The sequence below is a fragment of the Argiope bruennichi genome, chromosome 7 (genome assembly GCF_947563725.1).
Source record: "Argiope bruennichi chromosome 7, qqArgBrue1.1, whole genome shotgun sequence".
Lineage (NCBI taxonomy): Eukaryota > Metazoa > Arthropoda > Arachnida > Araneae > Araneidae > Argiope > Argiope bruennichi.
Genome location: NC_079157.1, coordinates 130,229,332 through 130,243,636, shown reverse-complemented (window position 1 = coordinate 130,243,636; position 14,305 = coordinate 130,229,332). Strand labels below are relative to the sequence as shown.

At 30.2% G+C, this 14,305-nt stretch overlaps 1 protein-coding gene across 2 annotated transcripts in view; it reads right to left on the bottom strand.

The window, feature by feature from the left end:
• LOC129976069 (phosphatidylinositol 4-phosphate 5-kinase type-1 alpha-like) overlaps positions 1 to 14,305 on the bottom strand; it is a 65,399-nt gene that overhangs the window by 5,672 nt on the left and 45,422 nt on the right. For both annotated transcript variants that reach the window (XM_056089441.1, XM_056089440.1), the window contains exons 12-15: positions 13,940 to 14,027; positions 11,218 to 11,331; positions 8,000 to 8,225; positions 1,212 to 1,399 (exon numbers count right to left, since the gene is read on the bottom strand). In XM_056089441.1, coding sequence (XP_055945416.1) covers positions 1,212 to 1,399; positions 8,000 to 8,225; positions 11,218 to 11,331; positions 13,940 to 14,027 — 616 coding nt within the window. The remainder of the gene's footprint in view (positions 1 to 1,211; positions 1,400 to 7,999; positions 8,226 to 11,217; positions 11,332 to 13,939; positions 14,028 to 14,305) is intronic.

Below are 14,305 nucleotides of genomic sequence, written 5' to 3'. Positions count from 1 at the left end.
CTTGGAAGGCAGGAAAAAGGAATAAGAACATTACAATGTGCTTGAAGTTATGATGATTTAAAACAATATTGCTTTCATGGTTATGATCACAGTGAAAAATTACGAAATTTTTGAAAGGCAAAACTCATTTTCTTCTGGCACAAATTGACCAGTGCAATGAGAAATCATAAATAGTGCTGGAACAATGCACATATGTTATTAATTGTTAATAATACCATCCTTAAATGCTTTGCCTTTCTTTTTATCTTTTATTTGAGTCACTTGTACCCATACATTCCTGTACAATAAATGATTGTTTTAATTAATGTACCATTGTTGAACATTTCATTAAGATGTTACGTTTTATTAAAATTTTATTCATGTTAAGTTAGAAACAATGTCTTGTTTCAGTTGAATTCATATACCCTATTTTTATTGATAAAGAAATGAATTGCAACTTAGGTTTTCTAAGTGAATATTATTTGGATCCTTGTTCTCTACCTCCCCTCCAAGTCTATACCATGAATTTGGAATCACCCTGTATAAAAATTTCACCATCTTAAATACTGAGAGTGCTGAAAGCCTTCAGAAAATCTTTTTCTGTTATTTTTTATAAATTCACAGGTAAAAATAAACAAACAAAAATAAACCCCTTTTGATCAAAATATTTCATCAAAAGTGATCAATAACAATTTTAAATTGAATTTATTTCTACTAATCAAAGCAATGCTTATTTATTTAATCGCTTATTGTGGAGCCATGATGAATTTTTCAACTTTTATGAGGAAAATATTTAATCATTTTTATTATAATTTAATTACTTATTAATATTATAATGGGGGATTATTGAATTGCTTTCTAAAAACCTACAGCCATTTTTAACTATTTCTCCAAATAGCTGTATAGTGTAAAAAGAAAGGGATATTGCAAAGAAATTATTTGTTATATGCAAAAAAAAAAAAAAAAAAATTATTATTATTATATTAAGCTAACATTGTTCTTGATTTCAAAATTATGTACACAAGCTTTGAATGAGAGCATCAATTTTGATATTATATTTTTTACAACGATTCAATATTATGCTGCATAACATAAAATATACATTACATATCTTTTAACAGAGAGAAATCTAAATAAAGAAAGATATTTTTTTATATTTAAAACGCTCATATTAAATAAGAGAAAATTAAAAACCTTTTTCATAAGAAACTGGTGTAGCCAGTGAATTATACCTGCATCTCCACTTGCACTGGATTCTGTGTATGATGGGGTTCCTTCCGTATGAGTGGGAGTTGAACCTTCAAAACTATGAGGAGGAGTATACACAACTGGTGGTGCAACAGAACCAAGACCTGAGGTGGCTTCAGATATACCTTCTGATGCTGATTCCATCTGAACAGTCATTTGGGATAAACTAGACCTGTGTAAAATTTCAAACATTAATTACTATCCTCTACATTTCAATCCATATAATTAAACTCATCTTTTACTTTTCCAAAAGACTTGATTTTTTTTTCTTCAATCCCAAAAGCAGATAATTTATTTGGACATTTTTCTTAACACTTAATTTTTTTTCTTTCATATTTCAACAATTTTACAGCATATTAAAAAAAATGCAGTAAAATCATTGAAATATCTAAAATATCATTTTAGAATTAAATTAGCCACTTAACATATCAAAATGATTTTGTTTAAATAAAAGTGAGGCAGGGAAAGAAAAATCAGAAGAAAAACTTATCATTCAGAAAAACTAAACACAATTATGAAGTTTTTAGGAAATCAAAGGACTATACAAAATTATCATTATTATTTGTAATGATTTTTTCACTCAATTAAAAATATCAACCGCACTCTAGTGAGACTTATGTCAATCGTGTTATTATTTCAAATGAGAAGGAATTGAGATTTCTTTGGATGAGAATAATGCAGTTAAAAAGAAACCCCACTATTGTTGTATATGGAGCAGCTCATCATAATAATATCATGCAAAATATTTTAAGAAATAAGTTTAAAGAAATTCTACATTATGAAATATTTTTTATAATAATGTTGATATGAATCAGTAATATTAGAAAGTAATGTCTCAAGTAATTGATTGAAAAAGCTGATCAGAAAATAATTTACAGCTTCGCAGGATCATTTTTACATTTAGCATGTGAAGTCATTCAAAACAGCATTAATAGTGCAGATCATTTAATATAAATCGACATTTTTAGAAATGTTTTACACATTTATGCCATTCTCATTACTTTGCAAAACCTTTTACTTTTAAAATTTTATATCGACACTTTCACCATAGACAGTGCTCATTTTATATCACTATTTGCATCTAATATTCAAAAAGGGTTGCTTTCAAATCTGGAAACAAAATTCCATTGTTTTCCTGAACATATATGCAACATAATAGAAAATGCCCGAACAGCATTCATGAGCAAGTTATAATGAAATAACAGCACTTTATAGTTTTAATGAATGAAAAGAGCAAGGTTCTTCAATAAATATGGATTTACAAAAGATGCAGTTATTAAAACATTATAATTTTTAGACATGAGTTCTAATACTTTTTGTAATATTCTTCACAAATACAAAATACTCTGTTAAAAATATTTTTATTTCTTCGATTAAGCTTCTTTTGACAATGGTAACAAAAATGAAAAGATTTTTATATAAGAAAGGCCCAATTGGATCAGATGTCTGAATTTTTTAAAGAAATGGCTGATGAATATTTGCAATATAAGAAAAGTTAATTTGAGTCAGAATCAATTTATCCTGACATAATATTATCACTTGTGGCAGATGCAAGAAAAGTTTTTTTTTTTATATTGAAATCTATGTATTCTTTTATGTTATCAAAAACTTATATTTATAAAACTTTAAGCAAACATGGATATTATCTACCCAGTGGAAGCAACAAAACTTCCAATAAAAATTCAGAAAACCCAATAATTTCCAGGAAATTGGTTTGTCCAGCTGGAATACCTTTAAATATTTTATACATTGCCCTTAGAATAAAATCTATTTTCCATTCAGTAGATTTATGTTCATACTGATATACTCCATGGATTAAGTGTAGTCCACAAGTATCTAGATCTAAAATTTTATTATCAATTTTTGCATGGAAGTTCTTCCTTAACATGTTTTAAAAATTTTAAATTTACATTTGGTCCACCTATACTAATTTGTAAAAATAACTGTATGTTCTACACTTAATACAACTTCTTCAAAATTCCCAAACAATTCTTGAACAGTGGTATGCCTAAAAAATATTGAATACCAAGATCTTGTGGAGACCCTAATGATTCATTCACACCAATATCTTATAATAAGATACATTTGGCATTTTTGTGAAATGTGGTTCAAAACTTTGTTATTGTTTAAAGATTTCTAAAGAGATTGTTGAAAAAATGGAACTAATCCGTAACAAATAATGTATGATATTTTTGTATGACTTAAAGTACACTTTTTAGTTATTTCATTATCAGTGCACATATGTGAAAATATTTGAAATATATCATTGAATGCATGACTGAATGACTGTGATGCAACAAGTAAATGCCCATAAAAGTTAAGTTTTAAATGATTATTCCTGAATTAAAAAGTACGAAATCGTCTTATTTTCGGATATCAAATTTCATGTGCTTTCTTCTGCATTCTTTTTAGATACAAAGTCCAATATCAGTGATGACTTTCTTGAACTGTCATGCAATTTTGAAAATTTTTCTCTTTTGGCATGATTAATATGTACATGTTTTTCCATGCTACTTAAACTTATTAAAAAAGAGAGCAGTATGCAATAAACAGATTTTGCGAAACTTTTCTAACCCATTCAGCAAAATTATTTAATTCATATTTTTATCCATCAAATCAGTATTAAGGATTTTGAGCGGCTCATTGTTTAAAAGCATTCTTTTAATCTTCTTTGAATAAGCTCACAATTTCTCAAATAATAGAGAAACCATTCAATAATCTTGTAGATAGTTGGTCCACCACACAGACACGACAGGCAAGTATGAACTAACTTTATTTACAATCAAATATTATATATATACAACATGAATAAATTTACATGTCGTTCAGAACGAGTAGTAACACAGGATCGTTGGAGATCAGGCTTTGGGACGGATGTCATTGAACTTGGCGTGTCACCGGAAAGGATACAGGATGGCTTGATGTGATCCACAGTGACGTGGACTGTCTTTGTATCAATGCGCAGCACAAAGACTTTTCCGAGACGCTGCACAATGTGATAAGGGCCTGAATAGGAAGGTTGCAAGGCTCCTCGAAGGGAGAAGCATAACAAAAGTACAAGTTTTTAAATCACTGAAAACAAAAGGCGCCATGCGTATGGCGAGAAGCAGGTAGAGGACGCAATTTGCCCATGTAAGTCCGACTGGTTGAAAGTTTTTTGGAGAAAAAAGCAAGCGGCCTCCAATTACCAATATCATATTGCATCAGTGCTGCTCCCACATAATGCTTCGAAGTATCAGGGAAAAGTCCCAAAGGAACTATCAGGGGCTGAGAGCGACCTTATCGCTATCGAGAGCGTATCACCCGAAACAACGCTTCCTTGCACTTCGTAAAAGTTGCCTCAAGTTCAGGAGCTCAAAACAAAGGTTGGGAGCTTCGAAGGCCGGACAACTAGCAGTAATTGGTAAAAAATAGCGGTAAAAATTCACCAAAGAGCAAGAAAACGTTGTAAATCTCGTGCAGTTTTGGGAATCGGAAAGTTCTGAAGATCACAATGCGATCTGGTACTGGACGTGTGCTGTCAGTGGACACTTCATAGCCAACGAATGTCACACTTGTTGCCCCGAAGACACTTTTGGGAATATTCATTAGGGGACCATAATCCGATAGGCCCTGCGAAAGAAAGTGAAGATGTTGTCTGTGTTTATCGTCATTTGTAGAGAAAACGAGAGTATCCTTAACATAGGCAAAGCAAAAATCCACACCATGCACACCACCGATCACTGAAAGGCTTGGCCCTGCCTTGAGAACCAAAGCACTTACACGGAAACTCGAATATTCCAAACGGTGCTGTTATTGCAGTTTTCGGTACAACTTCTGGATTTAAAGGAATTCGAGCATAAGCCTTCACCAAATCGATGATAAAGAAAATATTGCTACTCCTTAATCGGCTCAAGTAGTCATAGAAGTGCGGACAAGATAATGATTTGGGGTTGTTTGGACAGTAAGAACCCTGTAATCGCCGCACGGTCGTCAGTCCCCTGACTTTTTAGATATGAGATGAAGCAGAGACGCCCATGGTCTTTCACCACGTGTAGCTGTTCCTTCTCTTTCCATCGCCACAAATTCAGACTTGGCAATTTTCATTCATTCCGGAGGAAGACATTGTGGCCGACAAAAGACGGGAGGTCCCGGTGTCGTTTGTATATTATTAATTGTAGAATGACAAACGTTGCGAAGAATTCCGGCAGGACGTGTGAGTATTGGAAATTCCTTCGAAATATCGTTGTAGGGTGTAGACTCACCCGAAATGAATTTAACGTTAAACGGAGGGCGATTAACCAAATGTTGTAGTTTCGAATGTAGCTGTTGTGGATAAATTCGTAATTGTATCCAAAAGAAGTCTGTTTCTACAATCTGGAAAGAGTCCAAAATAAGGCAGGAAGTAAGATTCAGTTATAGACAAAGGAACGTGAGCAATAACAAAACGGCAGGGAAAACACCCATGAAGTTCAAGGACTAAAAATAACATCAGAAAAATCATAGGTATTAGAGTTGTTGGCTATGACCAGATAGAAATTTGAATCTGACTTTCAAGGAGGCAAGAGAGAGAGAGAGCGTAAGAACACACAAAGGTCCGAACTAATATCAATGAGAAATTGTCTTTTGGAAGGCTAATCGGTAATGAGGAGATGACTGTTTCTACCATGGCGACTACTGTTCGTTTCAGTATTCTGAGACGACCACTTTTCGACAATTCCATCTCATGAAGGGGAGAGACGAGGAAGGATGGGCACATTTCCGGAATTCTTCGTCATTGATCTTGATTTTTGCCTTATTAGATAACTTTTTGTTCAATTTTTTTTCCACGTGTATGTGAATATCGTGTCGTTTCTGCCCGTATTATTTTAATTCAGCCAGCGAGAAGTCCGAGTTTATTTGATTGTTAAATGTAAGCATCCAATCCTTTCATCTTTCGTATTTTCATATTTCGACGAATTAAACCGTGCTAACGCATCCGCAAAAGCGCGGAAATCCGTTTAGAATCCGTTGTCAAACAATAGTAGCCGCCGTTACTGGTTGCCCGGAGCGTTTACAGGTTTTATCCCGCGCTTGGCCTTGTATCGAAAACGTCAATGATAAAAACATACATTTGGTTCTAAAAGTAGGATGAAGACTCATGCAAAATCTATGCAATGAGCTCCGTAAATTCTTGGATTTGAGTTTGTTTGCAGCAGCTTTACTTGTTCAGCAAGATCCTCGATCTTTGCAGCAAGTAATCCAATGTCACTGCAGCTGCGGGAATTTAGAAGCAACCAGTGGTTGTGTAGAATTCGCAGAAAGCAAAGAAGATGGAAGAGAAATCTTTATGATTCTATCAGTCATTGTTCTGGTTCTAGAGAAGAAGAATCCCTGAGGAATAGCCTGTACGTGAGGAGGTAACGAAAGAATATGGATTTTATTTCGAGACTGCTGACCAATGGAACGTAGATATCAAAAGAACAGGGATGGTTTGAGATCTCCAAGTTCTTCAAGCTCCAAAAGCTGTCGCACACTCTGTTCTTCGAACAGTGCGAGTCAACGGATAAGTTGCTTTTTTAGCGTTTCGTACATAACTGTAGTTGGAGAGTTAGTAATAACAACGTCGATTTCAGAGGCATATCTACTATCCAAGTTAGCCACAATGTAGTTGAATTTTGTGCCGTCTGAAATTATGCGAGCTCATGCAAATTGAGAATCAGCTTAAGCGAATCATAATACTGCTTTGACAGGCCACAAAGAAGACTGTTTAAGAGAAATTAGATAAATTGCAGACATATCCATTAAATCGTTTTCATCATCTACAGCAGATGATATCTTTTGCTGACTTTGTAGCCGAAATATTTCTTGTAACTTCGTAATTTCTCTTTTCAAATTCTCTTCTTCGCTCATGATCAAATTTGAGGAAGTAGGCAGGAAACCAGAGGGTTTTCTTGAAGCGTGGCAAAGTTCAACTTTTCAGACTGAGAGAAATGGCCCTCCTGTACGTTCAGATTACGAAGACTCGATGGTTTCAAGACAGGGGACTAGCAGCGACATGAGTGGTGGAGACTAGCAACATTGCAAGGAAACTCAGGCACGAGCAGAATCGCGATTGGAGTAGGCAGCAGATCCACTTAGCATGAGCATTAAAAGAAACTGGATCACCAATGCAGATAGATAAACTACATAGACACGACAAAAAAGTCTTAGCTAACTAACTTTATTTACAATTGACATTATAAACATACAACATTTATAAATAAAAAATAATGGTAGTAAACAAGACAATATAATACGAGTCTATATTTTATAAAGATAGTGATAGAAATGTTGTTTAGCCACAAACTCATGTTTGAGTTACTAAACACCACTGCGATATTTCTGCAGATTGAATGTTGCTATTGTATTCTTTGACACACATACAACAGTCTCAACTATCCTCATTAGCTGCAATTTTGGAATCTTATGGAAAGAAAACAACTCTCTCTGAAACTGAAATGAAAAAGATCAACAGAGAATAAAAGGAGAACAGGTAAAAATGGGACGAGTTTCCCCGATTACACAATTGTTTCATTTTGATGCTATGGCTACGATCTTTTATTCTAGAAACGTTCCCAGATCGACAATTTTAGATACATAAAAAAGTCACAAACTTAAAATTTTCTGTATTTTTCCGATTTTTATGGAAATTTTCAAATTTCCCTCTGTTTTCCTGTTTTTTAGATGATTTTCAAATTTCCCATATTTTCAAGGTGCCGTTGAAACCCTGTCAAAATTAGAAATTTAAAAAAAAATAAGAAAGTTTTATTACCTCACATATTCCATTCTATCGCCTACAGCAGATGTTTTATATACATTGCTTGCAGAAGATCGCAGGGAAAGTACCCTTGGTGGAACTGCATCAGTACTGATAATACCAGATTGCTTTTTTGCTGTTAAAGGACTCCAAGATAGACCATTTTTTACTTCAGCACTAAAAGTTGCAATGTCTCCTTCAGGTAGTGTTGATGGTAAGGATACAGGGACAGGCGGAGAATCTGAAATGTAAATTCAATCTAGCTTCAAAATTTTACCCAAAGTGTCTCATAAGGATAAAAAAAAGTAAATTTTGATACAGTAAATAATAAACAGGGATATTATCCCTTTCACACACCCTATTTTATCTCACACTAACAAGATTTTGTGTTTTGTCATATAAGGAAGAAATTTAAGTATGCATTTTGGTTTCACTGATAAGTGTCAAACTAAGTAAGCATACTAAATGCATACTAAGTTTCACTAAGTATGCATTTTCATGACACTGACAAGTGTCAAAACTTTTATATAGATCTACATTTTTGAAGACAAAGCCACATTTAACGGAATGCATTCCTGAATTATTGCATTCATACCTACTGATCAATATAAAGGTCAGTGTGGGTGAGCAGCACAGCTAATAGATGGCCAATTATTGGCAATTTTATACATATCTACTTTGATACATATCTACAATTTAGATTAATAAACTTCACTGATGTAGCTTTTTTATTTTTGAATTTTTACTTATAAAAACTTTTTACTCTTTGAAAATGACAATTTTTTGTGGCTACAATGAACAATTTATGTCTGAAAATCCATTATTTATTGAAAATAAGAATAATTTTCTATTCATTAGATGTTGGGTCCAAATTATTTAATAAGCCTTTTTTTAAAAACTGAAAGTGTTAATGGGATGATGAAGAGTAAGACATATTCAATTTGATTTTTATTTAAAACCAGCAAAAATGAGTTCACCAAAACTTTTCTGTTTACTCACTAATAAACGCACTTGTGCATTAAAAACAGCTCGATAACAGTGAACTTTAATTACCAGAGAGCCTATTAATATGTGTTCTATGGCAATTAATTAATGAAATGCAGTTATTACACAAGCGCCATAACATCGAAACTATATTTGGAGATTCTTTTGTTTTTTGTTTGATACAAAAAAAAAAAAAAAGTTACAAAATTACTACAATTGTAGTCACGAAATCACAAACCAAATTCACATATTTAAGTCACTGCATTTACATGTTTCTGAAAGTACAGAATGATTGATGTTCGAGCATGACATATATGGTTTCAAATTTGAATGGTATCTGCAGTTTAGGTATCAAATCCATGTACAAAATGTTATCCACTATCCTCTTTTTAACTTCAAACAGCTACTTTGACAGAATTCCTCTGAATAGATTTTGTCCAAAATTACTATAAAGACCCTATAGCAAATTTCATGCTTCTAGCTCAAAGTATTTTTGAGTTGACAAACAGACAGATATAGTTCAGACTCAGGACGGTTTCAAATTCTGAAAATTGGTTAAATACTTGAGTTTGAAATTTTTAATAATTAGAATGTTTTCTTCTTTGTATATTTTGAATAAGAAAAAATAAAATCTGAAATTCTAAAGCTATCAACAATGCAATTTCTTCTCATGTTATTAGTGAAATAAATGCTAATGCATAAATTGTTTTGCATATTTATATTTCAATCAACCAGAAATTTCTTTTAATAAAATAAACTATCATAAAAAAAATTGGAAATACAAGCAATATTTTAAAATAAATGGCTAGGGAAACTAAAATGCTAAGTCCTGTTTGTTTTTAATTTTCTCCTGACATATTATTTAAAATGAAAGTTTGTTTACATTCATAAAACAGCTAATACTTTTTGGCACTGTTAGAAATAAATATTTATCTATATTTTTAGTAACAATAAAAACAATAACTAAATGATTCCAAAACATTAATCACAACAATTTATTTTAAAACCTTGTGCATCAATTAATAATTTCAAACCATAACAATAAACCATGGTTTGAAATTATTATGCATTTTTCATTCAAATTCAATAATTCTTTGTTTGAAAATCCTATAGTTACAAAGTTTCTAAGAGGTTTTATATTCATTATTCTTTTATTAAATAACATGTTGATTGAAAAACCAGAAAAATTGCCAAAAAGTCATGGATTTTACATTTGCTGGCACAGATTTCAGATTATAATGTATCAACATAAGCTTTTTTATTTATAAATATTTTAATCATGAAATATATTATTGTATGTATATTGCATTGAAATATATTATTGTATATCAAATAAAGCTACAATATTTTTAATGAATTTCAAATGCCTGCACCTTCAATAAATGCCAAAAATAATAAAAAGATATTTAATGAAAAAAAAATTTTAAAACGCTTCATCCTAGTCTCTAAAATACAAAAATTAATGAAAATTAAAATATAGAATTCAATTATATACAAATTAATTAAATAAAAACTTATTATATGCTGATGTCAAAAACAAAAGCCTGCATTACTCACCCACCATTCTTTCCTGTGAAAAATCATGACTGCATAAGATGAAATGCAGTCATGATTATAAGCAATACCTTTTAATTATTAGAACTTAACATTTTTACAAACCCATATACATAACAAGAAATAATCAAATGTGATACATTTTATGCAAGCTAAATATGGTTGAAGCTGAATCATTGTTTATGAAGGCATTATAAATAATAATAATAAAATAACTAAATTAATAAAATAAAGTAAAAATAAAAAATAAGAACGAGTACCAAATGAAAGAAAGACATAAAATTTGTATTTCTACATTTGAACCATTTCCTTTGTTTGAAAATCAACCAAAGGTTGATTTTCAAACAAAGAAAAAGGTTTTGTGCACATACACAAAATAATTAAACATAATTTTAGAATGACTCATTTAAAATCTATTTTTGAATAAAAGCTTTATTTTTTAATAAATATTAAAATAAGCAAGTTTAAAATATAATAAAGGAAAAGAATTCAACCTTTTCACAATGCCTACACAATTTCACAATATTCCACAAGGAAATACAATTACACATCACAAAATGGCAAAATTTTAACAAAATAAATATTATACTTTTGGTAACAAGATATTTGAACTAATCTTAGTTGCTAATATAGACTTTTTATATTAACTACATAAAGAGCAGTTTTAATACTATAGAAAAAAACAAGAAATCTACCTTCTCCTTGAGATTGTTCTGTTGTGGAAGAAATTTTTGAAGCATCTGGATTTTCAGAAGTCGAAACTTTTTTGATAGATGCTGCTTTTCGTTTTGAAGGCACATGCTTCAAAGCTGCGATTAAAAAAATTCCCATTTTATTTCTACAATATTTACACTACAATTGTTTTAATGTCATGACTCTGAGTTTAATTCATAACAGAAGATTGAAAAATTTTTTATAACATTTTAGAGTTTATATCATCAAAAATTATAGATGAGTTTCCTCAGATAATTTTTGTAATATATGTATTGATATCAGTAAAAGTATTACTCACTGACAATTAAAAAGCATGCAAAACTCAACTGACTTTAACTTTCGGTAAAATAACTATATAACACTGATCAAATTAAAGGACAATTTTAACATCAGATTTTTTTAAAAGCATAAATTTGTAATGCCACATATATTTGAAATGCATGATTGCAAATTTATTTCTTGTAGTTAAAATAAGTATTAATCACCAGATTTTTAAAGCATACATACTGAATAAAAACTAAACGGTACTTCTATTCTTCTGAGGGAAGAATATATTTAATATATATTTCTTATATTTAGAAAAACAATCTTTATTATTTCACTAAAAAAGAACATAATGACAGATATTTTTCTGATTCAAAATCCATTGACATGAATTTCCTTATGTGGAACAATTGATTATTCTAATCTTTTTAAGTCTATGATGGAATAAAAATTATCTTGAATAAATGTATGCAATGAACAATGAAGAATAAGTGTATGAATGTATTTCATATATTTATATTTCTTGATGTTCATTACTTTCCTTTTAATCAAATCAATTAATAAAAATAATGTGCAAAAAAAAAAAATTGTCTCAATAAAATAAAAGAATAAGAATCTACATTTTTTAACTAACTACATTTTCATAAATCCATTAGTTATACAATATGTAACACATAGCAAAACAAGTTAAGGTCATTTTTCTTTTCCCAAAATAAAATATACAAGAAAAGTTTTCAAAATCCAAAACCGATCAAATTATAATTAATTGGAAAACAAATAGATAAAATTAACTAAATTTGACATAGAAAATTGCAATGTAATCAAAAATTAAAATTATTGATTTTCACTTTTCTGAGAAAGAAAATTGTGGAATATACTTTTTAAATTATTCAGTAAAGTAACCATACCAAGAACATTAGTAACCACAGCCTTAAATTTACGGCTTTTTCCAGCTTTGGAGATTCATTCCATAAAGACAGGTAAAACAGGTGAAAAAAAAAGTAAACAATTTAGCTTATATAATCCTGCACATGCAATAGCACATATGATAAGGGTAGTGAGATTATAAATGAAACAGCACTTCATAGTAATCTAAAGATATTCAAGAAAATTGATAGAAAGTACGAGAATACATAAAAGAATATTTTTAAATTTAACTCTTCAAGTAGGATTTTAAAATAGCAGAGAAGACGCATCAAAGTAATTTTTTTTATGAATAAATAAATAAATACAAAGTCTTTCTATGTAAAATATACCTCCATATTCAATTTTATCAAGCAAACATTTTTGGTGTTGTATGTAGTTTTATACACTGGCATGCAAAACTTAACCAACAGGTGTGTTTTTTGCCATAACTTCACGAGAAATCATCCGAGAGACATGAAATTTAGAAATGAGAGACAACATTTTGTACTTTTGACAATGATGAAAGCATAGTTGCACAAAATAAGAACAAGGAAGATTGCTGATAGTACTATAAACTAAAACTGAGCATTTGAAAGAACACTTAGGAAATCGAAGGCTGCTGACACTGATAATCTAGTTTCATACTTGGTTGCTGATAAAAGTTTTATGTAATAAGATTCTTAAAAATGAAGTTTCTAAAAATTACAAGAATTATGATCCCTATTTCTATTAGAAATCAAGACCTGGAGATTTTTGTGGAAAATGCTGGGTGATATCACACTCTGTTATGTAAAAACTTATAAAAGGCAAAGCATCCTAAGGTGAATTGTACTGCAAGCTTGTGATGCTGAATACCATTGTCCTGTAGCCGTAATTTAATTTGTAATTGCATGCTATGAATTTTAACAAATGCTATACTTTTGCATTTTTAATACTCATGCCCCATGTTTTATGGAATATTCATGGCATAAAGCATCATATTCCATATGTTGTTCTTCATTCACTGCATGCTCAGCAGAAAATTTCGTAAAATAATTTGAATTCTAGATTTTTAAAGACAGAAAGTTATGACTGACAAAATAAAAAGATAGTTTTTATTTTTATTGATAAGTTTACATAATAGAGTATAAATTTTTTCAATATATTTTTTAAAATAAAATACCCTTAAATTAATAAAAAGAAAAGAAACCATTTCATTTGATTTACTTTGCATGTTTTCTAATGCTTGGCTTATTCTGCAGGAGCTTATTTTCTTGTGCAAAGGTTTATTCATATTTCATGACTCACCTCAATTAATTTAATGAATTTAAAATCAGCAAACAATTTTAATAAAGAATATATAATAAAAGTAAAGTAATAAAAACAATAATAAAATGGAACACCAATTGTACTGCACATAAAAAGAAACAAAAATGTAAAATATGAAATACATTACAAATTACATTAAATAAATTGAAACAATATTGCCAAAAGAAATTACTATCAAATATTACAAAGAGTTGCACACAAAAATGCATGATAAAAAACACTCACTTGATGGCATTTTTTTGAAAACTGTATTTGACATAAAATGTAAAAATCTTTGAGCATAGAAACTAGGTCGATGTACAGATACAGTATCCTAAAAATGTAAAATTTAATCAAAGCTATAAAAATAAATTGAATAAATATAAAATACTTTAAATGATCAACATTTTATAAGCAAGGACTACAACAGTTGTTTTATGCCTTTACTTATACATAGAAAATGCATTTTTTTATGGCACTGGAAAGCTGTAAATTATTGATAATCTTGGTTTTCAGTATTGATAATCTTTAATGCTATGAATGTAAAATAATCATTTTGATATCTGAAAGCTAATGCCATTAATTTTATAGTCCTAGCCTAGGAATGTCACA